Source organism: Halictus rubicundus, chromosome 12 (genome assembly GCF_050948215.1).
Source record: "Halictus rubicundus isolate RS-2024b chromosome 12, iyHalRubi1_principal, whole genome shotgun sequence".
Lineage (NCBI taxonomy): Eukaryota > Metazoa > Arthropoda > Insecta > Hymenoptera > Halictidae > Halictus > Halictus rubicundus.
Genome location: NC_135160.1, coordinates 5,793,034 through 5,814,866, shown reverse-complemented (window position 1 = coordinate 5,814,866; position 21,833 = coordinate 5,793,034). Strand labels below are relative to the sequence as shown.

Here is a 21,833-nt window from a genome sequence, read left to right as displayed (position 1 = left end):
CTTTTCATATTTTCCTACATGATCGTACATTGTAAGTTTTTCCAGGTCTGTATTCACAGATTATACTCGCGTCGCCTAGAAGTAAGCGAACGATCAGGCTGGCAGGCAGACAGGCGTGTTTCTAGAAGCATAATTGTAAATCGTAAGAATGAATTAGACTTAATCGTGTACCAACTAGTTTGTTAAACGTGCTCAATGTGATCGCTAGAGAGACGGAAGAAAACGAGCAAAGAATTATTTGGATTGTGTACAGGGTGAACAAAAAGGATAAAACGACGAAAGGAAAATTACGAAACACAATAATTTTCGCCTTTGTTACTTTCGATCAGAATTTTAATGGATTTGCTACTCTCGTGTTGTTAATTGTGAATACATGCCTCGCTGATATGCGGTACAATTGAACGAGAAACAACAAACAGATAATACTCTCCTTTATGGGTATACTTATCACTGGAACGATACATGTATATGATAAATGTGAATATCGATACAGAGACATGGTTATATGCAATAAAATGTCAAACAAAACTGTTACGGTTGTAAGATAAGAACGACAAATATCCGAGATCCGTATACGGCGGCGAAACGGATCCCACGTTATCCTTTGCCACGTCGTGCGGTTCGAGCGCTAAGCTAATAAAAAAGACCTGGGGGAAAAAAATGATCGATTTTTTCTTACAATCGTATCAAGAGCAACAACTGCGCTTTGTAAATCGCTGGTTTCAACTATTCGTAATTACGTAGCATTTTTTATATATGTAAGTTGTCACGACGCAGCAGAGGGAGGAGAACAGTTTTTTAATTTAATACGTTCGACAGTGATTCGCAACGATCCTGTAAATATACACGTTCGTCTATAACGATACTCGTCAAACGTTTGTTTCATTAACCCTATACGAATCTACCATTTTCATGACGAATAAAAGAATCTTCGATCAATCGGTGGTACACGAATATTTAAATCGCCCTCCCTTCCCGCGGTGTTTTCGGTCAACGGGGAACATAGCAACAATCGAAACGGGGATGGTGTCTACAACGTTTATTTATCGGGACGTACTCATAATAACAACTTGTACATTTCTCAGGGCGGAAAAATATAAAATTTCTATCTGTTCGCGGTTCAGAGAGGTATTTCCCTAAAACGCGACATCATAAATGAAACATAGTTTGTCGATCGAGAGTGTAAGGTAGAAATGGACGAGGCATCGTCCTAGGACATTTAATGCAACTAATTCCGTGGGGGAGCGCACGAGGGTTAATTAAATTACAAAGTACAAAGTGTAAGAAGAATGGCCAGGTTGCATCGGTGGTCGTATTTGCGATGGGGACGCAGGGATCGCTGTTCGGTGTGCGCGCGGCGTCGCTGCGCAGGTCACGTGACCGGCCTTTGTGAGCAGCTGGCGCTGTAGACGGCACAGCTCGCCTTCCCCTTCGACTAGTGGCCAGCAAGCCTTCGTTGCGTGAACACGTGCGTTACGTTCGTACCGCGACGATCCCTCCATCGCGGGCTAACGCGAGAGACTCCTTTTTTCTCTCTTTCTCTCCCTCTCTCGCTTCTCTGTGTGTGCGCGCGCGCGTGTTTTTTTTCTGTGTGTGCGTGCTTCGACATATCTCTGGTACGAGAAGTGGCAGTGTGTTCTGGCTCGGCCGTAACACCCGGGGACAGTGATAAAGCGAGAGAGAGATCGCTCGGTGGTCGCCCGCGCGAGAACCACCGAATATAATCGTTTCGGTCCTCTCTTCCCTCGCGAAGCCGGAATCTCGTCGTGGCCAACGAGGACTCTACCGAGCCTATCCAGCGTTTCTCCCGTCGACGTTGTCGTCGTCGTCGTGTTCCCTTCTCCGTTTTCTTCTCGCGCCCCGTACCGTGTTTCTTACGGACAAGCACATCGCTCCCATCTTCCCCCCTCTCTCTTTACGCCTCCATCCGTACGCGGAACGCGAACGTTATGAGGCCAGCTGAGCGTAACTGACGGGCGAAGAGGGAGCGAGAACGGCTAGCGTGCGTGTGTCAAACATAACCTAAACGCGTCGCTCGTCCGTCGATGCCCGGACTGAGAGGAACGCTACGTGTGTTTCCGAATTGAACGACGGTGCCCGTTGGTTCGTGACGCATCCAACACGCCTATTCCCCCAACGACCGGGGATCAACCGAGGAACCGTCGTGTCAGCGTTCGTCTCGCGACGCAACCGACACATAGTCTGACACGCAACGCCCCGTCAACGGTGCGGAGAGAAACCGTGCGCACGAGGACATCGACTGGACGTGTTCTTTTCCGGAGAATCTGCCTCCGCGCTGTCGTCTTATCGCATCCGTCGCGGTCGCGATAAAGGACGCGATCGCACACGGTCGCCGCACGGTTCGAGCGTGCGGTGCGTGTCACGGAACCTCGTTTTCCCCCCACCCCGAGTCCCAGCAACCTCGAACCCTTCCCGCCGCGCCGCCGTAGCGCGGGCCATTCGAATTCCTCGTCCGAACGGACAACGTCGAATATCCAATTCAAGAACGAATCGGACCGTGTAATCGGAATCGACAGGCGGTTAAACTACCTCGCACGATAGACCTTGTCGCAGTACCGGTAATCCGCGAACCGCCTCGTCCTGGACGAATGGTCTAGTCTGTCGCGCGACAGGAGCCGCAGAGGCAAAGGGAAAAGGCGATCCGCGCGCGCTGTATCCCTAGCAAGTTGTGCGTCGAGTGTTGTCACGGTGTGTCCCGGCCGCGGGGACAACGAACCGAAGTATCAGGTGTGTGTCCCCGTGGGATTATATTGGTGAACAGGAGTGAACAACGATCATCGGCCCACCATCTAGACGCCTAGCTGACCCGCGTAGGGAAGAGCGCGGTGGCGAGGCGTGTCTGTCCCCGGTTCTTCTTCCTCGAGGAAGCAGAGACGGTGGCGGTGGCGGTGAACCAAGGAAAGGGTTGAGAGAGGAGGTTGGCCCCCAGGGAGACCGGAGGAGAGTTTTTGATGGCAGTAGTTGGGCCCAGCCGGCACTCGCGGGTGTCCATGAGCGTGTCCATGTCGCTGGTGCAGGGCGGTGGGGCGGGAGCGACCGGCGGCGGCGGGACAACGGGGGCCCACCCGGGGCAAGCGGTCCTCGCCGTTGCGGCTGCGGCCCAGGCACCCCCCACCTACTACCACCCCGCTGCGCCTGCACCCCCGCCGCCGCCACCGGCCCAGGATCCCGTTCAGCCCGACAGACCCATCGGGTACGGTGCCTTCGGCGTTGTTTGGTAAGTTATTGCACGCTTCATTCCTCCTCTTTACTCTAAGCTACCACACGCTCCACGTGAGTTACCATCACCTCACCGACAATTATTTCATCGACAATTGTTTCACCTACACCTAGCTTCGCCGGCAATATTAACACTAGGTTTCCGACGCACTAAAAATGACTATTTTACATTACTTTATAAAAATAACATGAATGTACCGATCAAAGTTTGTAGCCATTTTTTAAATAATATATACCCAGAGAAATCAATTTGTTAAATAATTGCTCATGGATGCATTTTTACAATCTCAATATTCGCAATTTAAAAATATTAGAATCCGTCATTTTGACGGGTCCCGTGAAGCTAGTGTTAACCCCTTAGCGCTCGAATGGTGACTGTAAGGCACCACTAAAAATTGCTGTGTCATTGTTCACAATATTTTTCACATTATTAAATTTGTTCGTATTTAATAAATTACTAAACACTAAACATTACTAAACACGTATTGTACGAGTAAGTTGCACCATTTTCGTATGTATCACATGAAAGAAAAATATATAGAAGGGCAATTTTCCAGGTCGGAAGAAATGTTTCGTTTTGGAGTTAAAATAGCTTCGAGTGCAAAGGGTTAACTCACCGACAGTCATTTCCCCGACAAATGGTTTCCTTGATACCGAGTTCTGCCGACAATGTTAACATACAAACCATCAGCGGATGAAATGACTATTGGTGAAATAACTGACGGTGATCTGAAAATGTCGGTGAGTTAATACTGTCGGTGAAACGATTGTCGATGAAATAATTGTCGGTGAGGTGACGGGGTAACTCTTCCACGTTTTGTCCACGCGACACCCCGTTACTCTCGCGATCCGATCATTCTCACGCTGCCGAAACCGGCGCGACCGACCATTCCCTAATCAAAACATTTCGGTTGTTGAAACGCGAAAATCTAGCGATTTTAAAATTTGGCGACGAAGGTATAAAATCTATTAATAAACCGATACAATACCTAAGCCATTTTCAAGGTAAATGACTGACGAATTCGTTCTATAATCGTTACGGTTCTGTTCAACCAAGGATTAAGTTCCTTCGGAGAACTTCAGGCCCCGAATCCGGGCCAATTACGACCCATGCCATAATTTTTACAATACCCCTTTACAACTGACTTCTATAGCAAGGTAGTTCCGTACAGATATTCCCAATGTCACTACGGTCACTATTTCAAAAGAACGGATCGGTAAGAGTACTTCCCCACCTTTTTTTTAATGACTTTGTGCTAATAACGACTTTGGGTTGGGTCGGTGTGGCGATCGTACAGCTGTCGCGGCCATAAGCTTAATGTCAATATTGAGATACAAAGCATTCGACGGTGAAGGAAAATAATTAACCTTTTACTTCTATCCAACGACCGTAATCGCGCGCGAAAAAATAACAATTGTAACAAGTATTCTCGCCTTACAAAACAAAACTACCATTTACAATTTTAATTAAACTGTACACGAAAATATGCTCATAAACTTCGGACAGTCTGGAATATCTTCGGACGCAGATAATGAATTAAATAAACGAAAAGTCAACGCTTTTCTGCCATATAATGTCGTCGTACGTATTGCTTATCAAGCCGTACGACGGCGGCTGATGTTTTATTGAATTAAATGTCGTAAAATAATCGCTGTATTTGCGATACAAGTAAAATTGCTTGCGGTACGATCGATAAAATATTTAAAAAATCTTCGCGACGCAACGTAGACCGGATGCAACTTTGAGTTAATTAACGTATCTTTCTTTCGGGACGATAGCTCCTCCCCAAGACTTTTCTCTCTCCCTCTCTCCTTCGCGAGTAAACGCACGGCCGTGCACCTCGGCGTGTGCATAAATCGTTGGCCTTTTTCCCTCCCGTGTGCCCCCGAGTAATTTGTGAGTTCGATAAGCGGCAATATAAATCTCTGCCCCGAGTTTTTGCCCGGTCGAGTTGCATCCACCGTGTTCCGCGCACTCGCAGTTTCTTGCCGGTTCCCCGCGAATAGGATGACGTATTGTCGCGCGAACTTGTTTCCATGATTTATTCGCCTTTAAGTAGCACTCGGTGCGCCATTAACCCCTCGCGGTCCGAGGAATTCCTTACCTTCGGGCTCGATCGATGACGTCAACGCGCTAAATCCAATTACATTTCAACTGCTTTGATTCTGCATCGCGCCCCCGACCGGCTGCGTCGAATTCCGTTTCATCAGAGGGTCGAGGTGCAACAAATATAGAATTTCTTGCGTAATATGTTTAACAGATTGAAAATAATATAACTACATAAAATCCGCAGTCTATAATAAAAATCGCTAAAAATTCGAGTGAACACACCTATGTCAGCTTTATTAAAAATCACACGTTCAGTCGAGGACCGAAGACATCCTTATTCGGATAAGATCTTGTACTGTTCGTTTTGCCGGTAATTTGCAACATTTCGAGAACCAATTAGCCTGTTCCATGGACGGCTATCAAATGTACTCGCATTGTCGCAACAAAACTTTTGAGATACGCTTGCAAACCAGTCGGAGCAGTATCACCAACGATTTCAATAATTGTTATGATTATTTCGCAATGATGCCGCGCGGAGATTGCAGCCCGCGGGCCGTTGATTTCCGGCTGCAATCTATTGCAACACGTCACGGAGATTTCTTCACGGCTCCGGATCGAACGTTATCGGTAATATCCTCTCTCTCTCCCCCCCCCCCTCCCTTTCGATATTCGACAAATTACCATCGAGTCCGAATTTCGGGGAATTTCACGGCGTCACCGTCGGAATTATGGCCGGCGGTCGTTCCGGCTCATTAGGCCCCGGACTGGTTCTCTTCGAGGTTCGCAAAAATTCCTCCTCGCCTACCTCCTTCCACCCCCGCACCTGCAACGTGCAATTACAGATACACGATCTTTTATTTGCCTGCTCGGTCGATTTTTGTACAAGATATTATTCGGGCCGGGTAATTCCGCGATAATTACAGCGACGCGTTAAAACGAGCGTGTTTCACGTGTCGCCGTTATCTATTAGTTGGGCGAACGAGTAGGTTTACTTATTTCGTTTTAATTCGGGCAAACGTCGGGACCGCATTCTAACCGGGTTAATTCGCTCGCAAACGGAGAGCTTCTGTTTACGCGGGAAATTTGGTTTTGCACATACTCGCGGTAGATCTCTGTGTATGTGCGTGTGTGTTTGTATCTTTGAGTTTCAGCGCATACACGCGCTTCTCGCGAGTTCTGATTTCTCGCGGGACACCGATGTCACGTACGCGTGACTATCGTCGCACGCTAATTCCTGTTGGAAACTCGGCTGCATTAATTACTCGCAAAATTTCGATGTTACAACCTTCGCGATTTTTCGAGTATCGACCCTCGGACTCCTGCGAGTTCCAGGCCTGGTTCACCCGATTATATTTGACCGGAACAATTTTTATTTTGCATAGAGATCCTTCGTTTAACGATCACAATTGGAAAAGCGTGGATTTTCTGGTACCCAGATCGTTCCGCCGAAAATTTGACGCTGCCAAATTTTGCCGTTCGATATCGAGTCAATCTGCCGTGCCGCTAGAAACTTCCGATTGTCCGATCCGGCAAAGCGGTCAGAGCTCAAACGAATTCTATTTCCACGGGTTTCCACAGCCGTGGTTCGCCTTGACTCTCTGAAACGGCGACGCGTTTCTAAATAAGCGAACCTGTGCGATACGCGCGCGCGCTTCACGGCAAAACCGTGTCTTCGTTGGCTTTTCAACGAGTTCTAACTCACCTGCAAAAGGTATCTCTAACAATGCTTCTTATCGTTTCAATAGGATCTTGTTTCGCCGTCGTTGTCCATATTTTTACAACCTGGAAGACACGGTGGCGCAATAAAAGAATTTATCTGCTTTGCAAATCGTTCTACCAAATGCGGGAACAAGGCGACGAGAGCTAGGAACAAAAACTTTTGTTCGAAAAGTAGAATGAACGTGTCGTTAATGGACTGTAGATTTTATGCACGAGAGAAACGAGTGGATAGAACTTGAAGCAATTGAGGGGCCAGAAGAATTACTGGATAGACAAGTAAATTGGGTAATAAACGAAAATGTGTGGAAAAGTCGAAAGAGACGGCGACTTGACCGGAAATCGTAAAACCATTTCGGGAATTGCAGAGCAGAGCGAAGTAGTAAACCGGATAGTTGTAAAATGATCGCGATAACGGGAAAGTTCGTTGGAAGGGCTCCTAGGTTTTCGAATCGTTTGGACGTTTGCCTCGTAGATAAACAATTCGCCGCTTCCGAAACGCGTTTCTTTCAAGCCTCTCGACGAAACTGTTCGCCTTTGTCAGGAAAATGAACGGCGGAGGATTAGGCACAATGGGGGAACCGTTCTCTTTTGTTTTCTTCGCTGTGGGTCTATACCTGGTTGCCAGAGGCCATAGGTTTCGGTGAGTTTCCGTTAAATACCGGACGCGGGGGAAAAAATGGCGACGATTATTTAAGTACCTGGCCTCTGTGAGTCTTGTTTCCTCGTGGGTGGGATGATTACCGTTACGTTGATCGAGTCGGCCGCAACGCTTTTGGACATAGTCTGCTCGAATAGTTGGTAATCCAGGCTCGTCTTGCTCGTTACCGGGACACTTTCAATTTTGACGCCAACATTTCTAGCCTTTCATTATTTACCATTCCTCTTAGTCTCGATGAAACATTTTTTTGTTACGATTAATTGCTACCTTACCACAAATTCCACCTATTTCATTTACAGCGCAATTAATAATAATCGTCTGGTACTTAATAATGAAGTTCTCACCTCGCGCTGTAATCTAGTTAATTCCAGCATTAAGAAATTAATGGTCATTTCTAAGTAATTCCATAGTGTCGATCACCGATGGTCAGAGAAATTATTACTACGTACTGAGATCTCATAGTGCAAATTTACGGTGATCGAATTGTTCGAGGAACTTGCCGAGAACGTTGCTGATTATTTGTTTTGGAAGATTGAGGGCCCGCCTGGTTCTCGGCGAACTTTTCTTGAAATTTTTCGGTGCAAAATTATTTCGTGAAACGTTCTTCTCCGGCCGGCTTCCAGCGAGTCGAACAATTTTTGTTTACCCGTCGGCGTAACGCTGCGCCGCGATAAAAACATCGATTCGAATCGGAGCGATATCGATTTGTTTTGTCGGCAAACAGAGCATTCGATTCCTCGTTAAACGTGGCGAGTGTTGACTCTGGGACTCGAATGTTGTTGAAAAATTTCACGCTCGGTGTGCGACCGACACACGCGAAACGCGTCCGAGAAACGCTTTGCCCGGCGTCGCTTGACTTACCTTTTTCCACTGGACACAAGGAAACAAAAACACTTATCTCGAGATCGACGCGTTTGCAAACCGACTGCGATTCTGCTGCCATTCTGTTGCAATTCTGCTGCGTTTGGCGCTTCTGTGCGCCGAAATCTAGAATCGTTTTCTCTATAAAGTTTGCGAGATGTGGCGCAAAATAAACAGCCGAAATGTCAAGGGTCGATTTCACCCCCATAAAGTGAATTTGGACAGCAAAAAAATCACGTAATAGATACACGTATTAAATGTCCCCAGAGTTCCATAATTTTTTAAATTTGTCTATGGTAATCGGTGCTGAACGGCGATAAAGCGCAAAGAAAAACATTTTCCACCACGGTGGATTAATATATCGCGCTGGAAAGGGGTTGGCAGGACCAACGGGAAGGGATATTTGAATTTCCGTGGAAACCGGAACCGGTGGGAGCTGCGAGGCAGGAAAGATTCCCGTGAAAAAGCGCGGGAAATGTATACAGCCGCGCGTCAGCGGTTTCCCGAGGGATGAAGAGGTGACGTTGCGCGGGGGGTGGGAACGGGTACCGGGATCACCATGGCGACCGCGGCATTCCGAGATAAGGCGGAATCGTGACCAGATTGCGTATAGGGGCTCTCTCGCGTTTCTAAATGAAGGTTGCGTACCGATCCCACGGTAGCCGTGCACGTATAATGTTGCATAACGTACCTATAGCATTCGGCTGCGAGTGACGCGCCTCTGACGTGGCCTGCAATCGAGGGATTTGCGTCCCGATTTATCGCTCGATCATTTCCTCATAACCGCATTCTCATTCGCACCGGCCATTTCTTGCGATCATTAACGCTCCGCAAAAATCGCAGAAATCATAATTCACGCCTTCACCCCTTATGTGGATCTTCAAAGTGTACTTTAAAAATGCTATCCTATCGGAATGGTAAACAGAAACGTAGGAAGACAGTAACGTTTCATCCGAGTTCGCAAATAGTTATATTATTAATAGTTATACATTAGAATTGGTAGCATAAATTTAAATTTACATAAATGGTTCACTTAATAGTTCAAATACCTCAAGATACAATATTAATAAAATTTGGGCGTCTCAAATACTTCAGATGTAACAAAAATTAATTATTCAAGTAGTGTCAATCAAAAAAAGTATTCCATATAAATTCGGTATTAAATTCTCTCGCGCAGCTTGGACGTTTGTAAAATTTGTCTTGTACATTGTTATTGTGCTTCTGAAACACGATGAAAAATTGTTTTTGATTCGGAACGTGTTCTTAAATCAGGATTCGGGAAATTAGCGAACGGAACATGGTCGTCGAATAAATCTCTCGACTTCTTATGCTCTCCTTGACTCGCTCCCCCTCATTATCTGGACACGCAATTAGAGATTATTGTACTCGAGACATGGAAATAGTTGTGTTCGGAACGATTCTGATTCATCGCGTTTCGTTCCCCTTCCATCCTCATCTCTCCTCGCACTAACAATGCAGTTGCAGCTTTCTCGTTCTCTTCCTCGCGTAATCGTTCCCCGTCGCTGCTGACTTCGACTCCACTCGGCGTATTATGAATCGTTTATAAATAATTTATCGGGGGAATTCCTGAGGGTCATTTTTCTGTATTCCTCCTTTTTGTCAGATTTTCATCGCGCAACGAGTCACCTCGTAATCGGGAGACAATTCGTATCGATCCGATTAATTAGTCATCTTACGCTTTTATTCTTCGCATGTTGAGCTTAACACTGGAACTACCGGACGAGGCAAAATGATATCTGATCTCGTCTACAATTATTACGATAATAAATATTGGAATGCAAATACGTGTGGTTGCGCTTCGATATCTCTTTTTATTTACTCTCTGTTTGTCAATAAAGCACGGAATCAATCGTATAATTCCCGACTGCGAATGGTTTCTGTTCAATCACACGGTGTATTTACAATAAATCGTTAAAAATATTGTACATTTACATTCGCGACCGAACAATTCACACTGCTGCTCGATATATGTGTAATTATTAAACGCATTTGATAGAACTCGTATTAAATATACACAGCCATGCACGAACCTAATCGCGCCATTATCATAAAACAATTGCTCTATAACAATCGCGTTTAGTTCTTAGTAAACTTATAGTGTTAATTACCGATCTATTAGTGAGTCGTGATTGGCTGGAAATTGAATAGCCGACTAAAAAAACGAAGCCTGAAGAACAATTTTATTATACATTATCGATGCAATTACTCGCTCTGTTACACGCAACGCTCGCTCCGCTCCGAAGTTTTTACAATTGCTTCGCGAGATAAGGCTTGCAAAACGCAGAAACTTCCTCATTAGACCACTCGGTCGCGAAAAAGCAATCTCGAAAGATGATTTACGATGCAATTACACGTGTACTCGGTGCGCAACGTTCGCGAGAGCGGTTTCCAGGCAACGGCGCGGCTGTTCAGTTCGCGCAACAGTCGAAACAAAATTCTAAACGTGAATCTCGTTAAGGGCTCGGATCCGAAGAGCGGTTCGCGTGCTTCGATTCGCGTAGCATTGATCCGCGAACACCGACCGAAACATCTATTCACGCTTGTGGCCCATTAAAATTCATTACACCGCGAAAGTAATTCCTTTCAATTGCATCGGCTCCGCCCGCGCGCTCCATTCCTCTCGAAACCGTGCTCGCTCTAATCGGCATTCAGCTCGGATCAAAGCTCGATTGTTGTTCGATCGCTCGCGACACTTTCCCGTTCGTTAAGGAAAACAGAGGGACTCCGACCGCGGGATATCTTTACGACAATCGCGATTCTCGTAATCGTGAGAAAAGTTATTATTCCGTTGAATCGATAATTATTTGTGCGATGCAAAAGCAGGAGTCGGGAGGAGGATAAAAAAAAAATGGTTTGTTCGGTCGGTCGAATCGCGACGGTGCCGTGGAAGAGCGACAATAGCTTGCGACCGGAAACGGGCATCGAGTAGCCGCATTTAAATGACAAAAAGGCGGTGTTTATTTGGAAAGGGGGCATTAATGATGGCCGGGAGGGGGCGTAGAAGTCGAGGGGACCACCCACGAGCCTCTCCCGCGGACACGCGAGGGTGCCCCCGAAGGAAGGGGAAATGTGAAAGCCGCATTTTCACCTATTGTTACGCGACCGCCTTTTAGCTACGCGAGCGTACGCCCGCCAAGATAAGTGTTGCTCGGGTTTTATCCTCGCTGGTAACATTGTGTCGGCGACGAGCACGCCGAGCGAACGTTTCAGGGTCGCTACCGATTCTGTTCCGACACGCTCGTCCCGATAAACGACACCGCACTGCCTCGATATGTGTGGCCGAGAGAGATGTCCGTCACGTTCCTGAACAATTTGTTCCTCGAGAGGAGCAGAGATCCGATCGTCGAGAATTGTAACGCTATATCGGATTGGATATGTCGGTAAAACAATGCCGATTCAATGGTAAATCTATTTTGTGTTGAACCATTTCTTTGTGTCACTGACAGATCGGTTACGTTTTTCTGGTTGAAACGAGTCCAAACGCGGTGCCGTTCGAATTATATTTAGCCGTTTAATCCACGATTCAGTAGAGCCTCCATTATCCGAACCGATATCTGCACCTCAGTTCAGAATGATTTACACGATAAATGGTATCGTATACGATTGAAAACGTGAATAAAAAGAAGTATACACGAGGGAGAGGCATATTCGGATAATGAAGCATTCCGTTCGGATAATCGAGGTGTCACTAAATCGCGAATTAACCAAATGCGATCGAAATTGCACTGCGTTTGGACTTGTTTTATTCGGAAGAATAATACCGATATGTTGGTAACAACGTAATCCAAGATTGGTAATCGGAACAATTTCGTGTAGCAGCATCAGTTTCGTTTGTCCCACCCGGTGCGTCGTTGTCTCCGGGATTGTCGCCAGCGGGAATCGGTTTAAGCGGATTACACCGCGTAGTAAGCGTCCGCGTTAGTTCAACGGTGACAAGGGCCACGAATTGTCGGAACAGCCGACAACTTATTTCTCCCTAGGCGAAGAAACAGTTTCCCGGTTGTCGCGAAAGGTTCATCTGTTTTTCTTATTTTTTTCCCCGAGGATTTTTCACCGGTTTAATTTTGTTTGGTCTTCGAAAAAACAAAAATTGTCTACGGAACTTTCGTTCTCGAGGCGAGAGGCTGGCAGGGCCTCGATAAATGTCGAACGCGTTCCTTCAACGTCATTTGACTTTGTAAACGGCGGAAGATGCTCGCGAGTCGAATTTGAATAATCTTCTTACGCCCAGTGTCCATTTCCTGATCTTCGTTTAAGACGGATCGTCGAGCGTCCCTTTCAAATAAATTGAATTCGATTGTCGGCGGGGGATGCAGCTCGTCCTCGGAGACCATTTACCGATGGTTCGCGTCCGTAGATCAGGGATTAGGCGATCGGGAGAACGATAGCACGCGAAATATGGAAATCACTGGCGTGCGAGTGGCTCCTGAATCTGCTAGACAACCATCGGATGTTCTACTGCGGATCCGCAGAGTGTAGAACACACCTCGGCACGAATTGCTCTGTAGGGCACCGTTAAGATCGGGAGCGAGGTGGCCACGCCTCTTCGGCACACTCGGAACGCAAAGGGCAAGATAAATATTCTACCATCCCTGCTATTCACCTTACTAATCGTGAAAGATCACTCGAAAACTGACACTAGCACACGTTGCCCTAGTTCCGTTGAGGCCGAGCGCAAACAACTCGCGCCCCTTCAACACGCCTAAAATACAGATAGCAACAATGTTTTCTGTCCCCATTTTTGACCTCATTTGTCAAGGTGGATCACTTCAAAATAGACGTAAGCCACAAATTGCTCTCCGGAGCATTGTTCCGGTTCCGTTGAAGGCGAGAGTAATAAAGCCACGCCCCCTCAACGGGCACATAGTATAGATAGGAAGATAACGGGTTGTCTCCTGTTCCTATTTTTAACCTCATTCGTCTCGAAGGATCAAACAGGCACAAATTTCTTTGCGGAGCACTGTTCTTGGTCCATTACGGTCGAGGGCAAAGAGGCCACCCCCCTTCAGCACATTCAGAATATAGTCAGCAAGATAGGTTGACATTTAATTCGATTTTTGACCTTATTTGTCAAAGTGGATCACTTCAAAATAGATGCAAGCCACAAATTGCTCTCCGGAGCATTGCTCCGGTTCCGTTGAAGGCGAGAGTAATAAAGCCACGCCCCCTCAACGGGCACATAATATAGATAGGAAGATAATAGGTTGTCTCCTGTTCCTATTTTTAACCTCATTCGTCTCGAAGGATCAAACAGGCACAAATTTCTTTGCGGAGCACTGTTCTTGGTCCATTACGGTCGAGATCAAAGAGGCCACGCCCCTTCAACATATTCAGAATATATTCAGCTAAATAGGTTGGGTTCTATTTCTATTTTTGACCTGATTTGTCCTGAAAAATCACTTTAAAATAGAACACAAACACAAATTGACCTATCAAGCACTGTTCAACCACTAAGACCGAGAGCGACAAAGCCACGCCCTTTCAACACACTCAGAGTGCAAAGAGCAAGACAGATTAATTTCGAAAAATGCAAAACCACAGTGTTAGTGAATTCCAAATTCTCCGCAAGAATTACAATAGAAACTCACCGACCTCGCGGGTCCATATTTCGTTTCGCTGGAGGTCCCCGGTTTCCGCAATTCACCCCCGCAACAAAGGAAGCCTCCGCCCTTGTGTTCCCTTTTATCCGACATTCGCACACGTGCACGAGCCGTCGCGTTTTCGCGTGGGGAACGGCATCTGCGTCGCCCGTCGCCGACGTAAAGGGAATAAGTTATGTCTGCGGGGGTGGTCGAAGGGTTGAACCACCCCCGGACCTTAACACGGGCCTCTCCCCTGTTGCTGAATCGCTAATAGAAACGAGATCTTCGCGGGGAGGCTCGTTCAATTTTCGCGATGGACTCGTTCCTCGCATCCACGCGATTCCTTTCGCGGAAACGGGGGTTGCTACCCTCCACGGTGATCGATTCCGCAGAAAATTCGCGCGTTTCGGACCTCGCGGAATCGCAAATGTGCGCACGTTCTTGGAAACCATCAAACCTGCGTTTCACGGATCGTTGAATGCTTACAAGTTGCAAAAATTTATTCCTGTGCTCCTCGTGTGCGATTATTCGTAAATAAAGTTGGACTAAGTTATTCGTTAGAAAACTGTTCCTAACAAATTATATTTCCAAAGTAGATAAAAGTTGAGAATTAAAAAATTGACTATTATCAGGGTGTGTCTCAGGTGTTGCTTCCCTTAACCGCTGTCTACCCTTGTCTATTTTAAAGGCCGGAAACTTAAGAATCACAACTACTCAGCTTTGGGACACCTAGCAGTATTAAAAAAAAAGGCACAGAAAATATATTTAAAAATCGAAGAACTCGCAAATAGCACGTTCCAATCAGAATCTGCGAAACAATTTCCCCCGGAAAAACAATTTCTTTGCGAGCTGGTTCCCTCGATCGACGGCAAACAAATTAAGAAGCTCGCGAGCAACTTTCCTCGAGCTGTCCGTTCGAAAGGGCCGCCTTTCCCTCGCGAACACATACACACAAGGATTACGTTATCGGAACGAGCGTTAATCCCAAGGGGAAACTTCCCCGTGACCCATCGGATCGTTTTCGGGCGTTATTCCGCTCGGCCGGGCTTTCGAGGCTCGATCATCGACGGGAAATCCCGGTCGGTGTGTAACGTTTTAATTGTTCTGGTTTTCCCGGCGAAAAACTGGCCTTTCCGTGAAAATCGGCGAACAAAGACAACCCGGGAGAAGTTTCGCGCGCGAGCGATTCGCTCGTTTCGCGACGACTGTCCTCGAGAACGATTCGCCGCGCCAAAAACGGCCGGTGACGCACGAGGATCTTGGCTGCACGTGCAACCGATCCGTCATTTCCGCGTGTTGCAGCGAAAACCAACGGTCACGTGCATACACCGTCTGCATCGAGCCGTTGCGCGCGTGCGGTTCCGCGTGTGCGGACGCTCGAAATGCAACGGGGCTCGCTCACAAGTGAAATTAGACGGACGTGGAAAAGTCGGGATGCAACTTCTACAAGTGGGACAGCGCGCTGTCGGTGCATTTGCATTTCTGCGGGGATGCATGCGAGCCGTGAAAAATCCGGTCAGACAAAAGAATTGTTATCTCGTGAAAAATCATTTTTAGCAGGAAATATATTAACTAAATATGTAGATTACCAGACATTTCTGCCGACCTAGAGCGTTTCCATTCTAATACGATTATTTCCATTGTATGCACTTTATGCAATTTAACTTGCACAATATTTGAATACTTTTTGTGATTCCATATTATTTGTTTGGTGACGAAACTAAGGCAAATTACTGAAACGTTTAGGAATTTATGAAGTATGAAGTTTAGTAATGTAAAAAATATTTTTAATACAGCAATTTTTAGTGGCAATTCGAGTGTTAAGGGACGAGATTGGTCTCGAAATCCTGAGTTTTCGTAAAAACGCTATTTTCGTTCGTAAAATTGTTTTTCGTAACCGTGTTCGGACCCGAGGAATTTTTCCTTGACAATTGCAGTTGTCGGTCGCGAACGCAGCCTTCTCGGCGGTCGGTTTCCAGCGAGTTCGCGAGCAATATGCGTCGCGAGCTCGAATGGATGACGCGCAGAACTGCACGAGTCTTTATCGGCGTTTTATCGTCGTCGGCGCCTCCGTTCGTCTCCTCGTCGCGTCGTCGCGAGAAATCAACAGGCCGGTCAATAATGGGTCGCGAGAGCCACCACGTGCGCCTAAGTTATGCGAACATGAATCCGGACGTCGAACCGCGAACCGGCGAGAGAAACAAATAAAAATAAAGTGGTTCTTTCGCTTCGTTGTATCGGCGTACATACACACTGGATTCAAACTATTTTGCATTTACGTTGATCGTGACGCAAAAAATTCATTCAAGCTTCCTATTTTAATACTGGGTTCACGGGACTCTCGGGGGTTCTAATATTTTTACGATTATTACGATTATAAATACGCATTTATAAGGAATTTTTCAACACATTTATTTCTTTGGGTACATATTAAAAAATTAAAGAAGGCTCCCGGTGTCTTGCAACTGACACAATTTTCATTCTGTATAAAAGTCCGTATTTTAATAATCACGTGCAGTTCTTGCACTGTAAGACAGGATGCACTCTATGGGTGCAAGGGGAAATTGGGTTCGTCAGGAAAGAGTCGTCGATTACGTCTGTGTTCGACGCTACGGTTTCGAGGCAGAATTTTTCTCGATTTTCGTTCAGCGTCGTCACGTTTTATCCTTGAATCGCTCGCGGAGAGTAGTATAGTGGACGCGTGGGCACACATCGAAATAGGAACACGGATCCGTGGCGCGTGTTAACACGCGGCAGCCAGAAGCGGAGTCGGTGAACGAGAGCCGCTTGTGCAATTTACTCGAATGCCGTGTCCGGAGTCAATGCTAGGACCTTGCACTCGCCGAGCGAGCGAGCGAGCAAGCGAGCGCGCGCGCGCGTGCACGCCAAAGTGCATATACCTGCATATTAGAAGCGCTCTGCCGGGAAGCGGTGGACTCGAACCAAAGAATCGACATTGAGTCGATGTCTGTCGAGTCTCGTAAACGTATCGAACGGAATTGTGTCTAAAATACTTCACAATAAATCTTTAACCCTTACGCACTGTTGAATTTGATGCAAAATTGCATTTATTTCTGAGATGCAGAAATTAATACTCTACGTTCAATATACAGGGTGTTTCGTAAATGGTGGGAGAGACTTTAGGAATAGATTCCTAATGTTCAGAGAAGACAAAAAGTTATATTAACATGACGAAATGATTAATTTCTGAGTTATAAAAATTTTTGCGCCACAATTCTGGTGAATACTTTTATTCTATCCTCGGTCTACCCGCTAATATATTATTTGCTTGTTCGTTATCTATTTTTTACTTTATAATCTGTCTTCAGTTACTAGATTATCGCTCCAAGAAGTGCGTGACATACCTGATTGCACTTGCTCTTCTAATTTGAACGAGTTAGCTGTGGCTCATGGCAAATCCATGTAACCCGTGCTGACTAATAACTGACTTTCGTGATTAATAAAGAAACGATTGAGGCTGGTATGAGCTACGAATAATTAAAGTCTCTTACATCTTTCAATGCCTATATTTATTCGTCAACAGATTTCGGTGAAACTTTGTGCATGAATATAACTTGCATAAATTTATAAAAAGCATATTTTAAATTTTCTTTGTAGACGCAGATGAAACAGTTAAAAATGTTTACTTTTTCCTTCGCAATCACGACCAATGGTAATTCTTAATTAAGTCTTTTTATTCGGTAAGTTAGTCCTTCTAACATTGGAAAGAAACTGTAGTTGTTGAGTTCAATTTTTAAAAAGTGGTTTTTAAAGGGTGCGCACTTAATTTTTCCCCCGGTTATGTACATCTCGAAAAAGAAACTGTAGTTGTCGAGTCCAATTTTGAAGTAGTTTTCAAAGGGTGCCCACTTAATTTTTCCCCCGGCTATGTACATCTCGAAAAAGAAACTGTAGTTGTCGAGTCCAATTTTGAAGAAGTAGTGTTTAAAGGGTACCCCCTTAATTTTGCCTCCGGCTATGTGCATCTCAAAAAAGAAACTGTAGTTGTCGAGTCCAATTTTGAAGAAGTAGTTTTTAAAGGGTACCCCCTTAATTTTGCCTCCGGCTATGTGCATCTCAAAATTTTCTGAACGGTGCACGACGGCAGTAGTAATGCAACAAGCTGCATTGTCCCTCGCTATCGAGGGAAGGTTAACTAACACGGTTGGCTGAATCACGTCGAAAGAGTGTGCCGACAGAGAGGCTCAGCTCGATTCAAAGGAACGCGATCACGCGTCGGTGACGCGCCACGAAGACGATGCTTGTCCCCGGTTTCTAGCACCTGGCCAAGCACAGTACACGGTGCACCGCGTTGCACCGACGTTGCACCGGTGAGCGGATCCCGCGGCATTCAAAGACACGCGTCCTCCTCTTCCTCTTCTTCCCGCCGAGGATAATTCCGAAGAGAATAAGGTTGCGGGAAATAGAAAGAGAGAGAGAAAGAGAGAGAGAACGGCATTCTGAATCATTCCGGTGCTCGATCATACAGGGAGAGTATTCTTTCGACGCGAGAACCTTGGAATATACGCTCGTACGAGGTGCATTTTGATGCACCGAGTGCTACCCTTTATGATGCTTTCTATGCAAAGGCTTCATTGGAATAGGATTGTTAAACGCAGAATAGCGGTGCAAATTAATTCGCGTATAACCTTATTTTTAACTTTAACAGTCTTGTGACGCCCGTGTTTCTAGCACGCAGAGTCGCCAGATGAGGGGTGGGAGCACGAATCGAGGGGAAAAGGTTACCCTCTCTCTGTCAGTGCCGGATTAGTCACGTGACCGGGCTGTGGCCGAAGCGTGGGGGAATAGCGCGGTAGAAGGGGAAGTTATGGGAACACAAGTCTTACTCTGGGGACTCCAGTGTTGCCAGATGAGGGGAGGGAGCACGAATCGAGGGGAAAAGGTTGCCTTTTCTCTGCCAGTACCGGATTAGTCACGTGACGCATGCACGACAGAGGCGAAACGCGTCACGTGACCAGGCTGTGGCCGAAGCGTGGGGGAATAGCGCGGTAGAAGGGGAAGTTAGAGTGGGGGAACAAGTCTTAATCTGGGGACTCCAGTTTCGCCAGATGAGGGGAGGGAGCACGAATCGAGGGGAAAAGGTTATCCTCCGTCTCTCTCTCTAAAAAAAAAGAAAAGAAGTAACAGAAAAAAATCTGACTTTTCACGGATGTTCTGTACCGTCCTATACCTTTTATAGCAATGCATTTTTCGCAAATATCGCGCACATTTCGCACGTATCGAGGCATTACCATACTGAGGCTACACTAACTTTCGGGACGAATCGAGACGGCAGCCCAGAGGCGATATTCGGTGTTCCCGTGCAAGAACGATCGCCTATGCGTGTTCCGTGACCCTGGGTTCCCGGTCGGGGGTGAAAACTCCCGTCCGAGGCCGCGATCTCGCCGGCAGATACGTAAAATTTCTTCGATTCTCGGTCTTTTCAGCCGAGGCAGCACGGTAACCGTTGAATATTAGTAGTTCTTTCGAAGGGGCGGGGCCCCCGGCTGAATGCCGATGGAAATAGGCTCGTTGTTGAGTCGGCCGGGGGAAAATCGCAGCCACCGGTATTTCACGGTTTTCCGTTCGGCTTGTTCGACATTCATCGTTACCTCGTGCCAACGCGCGAATTATTCGCGGATCGGTTTTCGGTGTTTACCGAACGGCGGTCGATGCTTGCGAATACCTTCGGCTTCGCGTTCCAATGACGAGACCGATCAGACTCTTAAGAAGACTTTACCGAAGGCCTATCTCTACTTAACATTCAATATCGAATGACGTTCAACAAATTTTCCACATTCCTAACATTCCCTCACGGTAAGAGATTTAACGCTAAACCTGCCGAGCCTTAGAAGTAACCGATACAAGTTGTCTTATAAAAATGACGAGATTGAATCTATTTGGATTTTGTGCAGTTCGTATTATAATACTTATTTAATCATTTCCCACGAAATCATCTTTATAATTTCAGTGATTGTAAAATTAAAAAGCTGGAACCGGTCATTTTGCGGTTGTAGGTTTAGTGTTAAGGGCCCGGGATAGTCACGTGACTTTTTCAGAGTCAGCAGGTCGGTGCTGCTGTATAATTTCCATTCACAGCTTTCGGACACAGACTTGAGATCCGTCTTGTTCTTGATCCGACGGAATTTAAGTCTGTGACTAAACCTGTCAGATTTTTTGCTCTGTATTATCGATATTATGAATTCTGAGGCCAGAAACGCGCTTCAAGTTTTTGGCCTTATTTCGCAGAGAATCAAGACAAAATATAGCTGAATTTGTAGCTGAAGATATTTTCTATCGCGCGCTATTCTCGATTTCATCCAGAAAACTCATCCAATGGCATAAAAATGCTTGGATTCCACGGCACGCACATCGTTAATTTTTGGCCTACCTCTATCGCTTATATTACCAAATATCTGCATAATCTCGTCAGCTCGTGACCAGCGTGCGCTAGATTGAACGAACGAGGATTCTTTCGAATGAGTACTTTCCCAGCGAGAAATATTCTCATATAAGGACAAATTGAGTAAAAATTGAGGCACGTAAAACCATTTTTCGCCTATTTTAGTCGGTAACGTGGTCACTCTACCTTATCGCGAATCTACGGAGTTTTGGCCCTTAACAATTCGACTTCATTCTAGTGTCGAGGATTACCAGTTCAGACCATGTCCTTCTGCAATCGTTTTCCCAACTTGTCGCGCAACAAGCGTCGCAGCTCCATTACAGATCAGGAACTGTAGCACAGAGAGAGAGAGAGAGAGAGAGAGAGAGAGAGAGGGAGAGGAGAGATTCGCGAGCGTGAAGAAGCGGTAGTAGGTGGATTAGCAGAGTCCGGTGTTTTTGCAATCGCACGAGGTCGACCACGGCCGAGACTCTCGAGGTTTCGCGACGTCTGCGTCTGGTTCGGTTTCGTCGGAAGGCCGAGCCAAGCAAAAGCCGCAGGCCGATCGAGCCAGCTGCCAGGCAGGTGATGGTGCAGCTGCCTGCGAGCCGAGCTGCACGTCCTCTCCTCTCTCGGCAGCCTCTCTTTCTCTCCTCTCTCGTCGGCGATCCCCTCCTGGACCAGTCGCCCGGGATCGACGCGCTCTCCCCGTTCCTTCTCTCCGAAACGGCACCGACGAAAATCGACTGCGGGCCCGATTTGACCCGCCGAAGGTTCCCAGGGACGTCCTCTTTAACTACTCTGTGCCGAAACGTGCTTTTGGGCCCAGCCCTCTGGTACTACAGCCTTCCCAGCTTCTCTCCGGAGAGTTCGAATAGAGGACAACGAGTTCCATTTCGGAACTGCGGATTTAGGAATGTTCTCGTTCGCGGACTGGTTCCTTTGAACGATCTCGGGCTGTGTTGTTGCCGTTGGAGCGAGGAGTGGAAGATTATAGAGATCTGTATTGCGATCTCCTGTATCAGCTTGTCGGATAACCCCCCGATATCGTAATGGTATAGTTGCAGAGCTTTTGTAGTGGCAACCTTAAAAGGCGGAATGTCAACTCTTTGCGCTCGAACGACGACTCCGTGGCGAACTCTGATACCCTAGATTCAAAGAAACGTAGTAGAATTAATCAAAGAGCGCTGCCATGCAGCAAGACTCCGCCACCGATTGCATCATCCGACTGAAAAATGATCACTTAAATTCCACTTATTTCCGGATTCTGCACGATTTTTGCGTTCTTCACCGACGCATCGGCAACGATTCTCGAATGAC

The 21,833-nt window shown here is 46.5% G+C and overlaps 1 protein-coding gene across 2 annotated transcripts in view; it reads left to right on the top strand.

Annotated features, from left to right (window-relative positions):
- The first annotated feature begins 994 nt into the window (after positions 1-994).
- Positions 995-21,833, top strand: part of Nmo (serine/threonine-protein kinase nemo) — a 196,256-nt gene continuing 175,417 nt past the window's right edge. For both annotated transcript variants that reach the window (XR_013083185.1, XM_076798329.1), the window contains exon 1: positions 995-3,238. Coding sequence is in view for 1 of the 2 variants with exons in the window: in XM_076798329.1 (XP_076654444.1) it covers positions 2,973-3,238 (266 nt within the window). In the remaining variant the exon portion in view is untranslated. The remainder of the gene's footprint in view (positions 3,239-21,833) is intronic.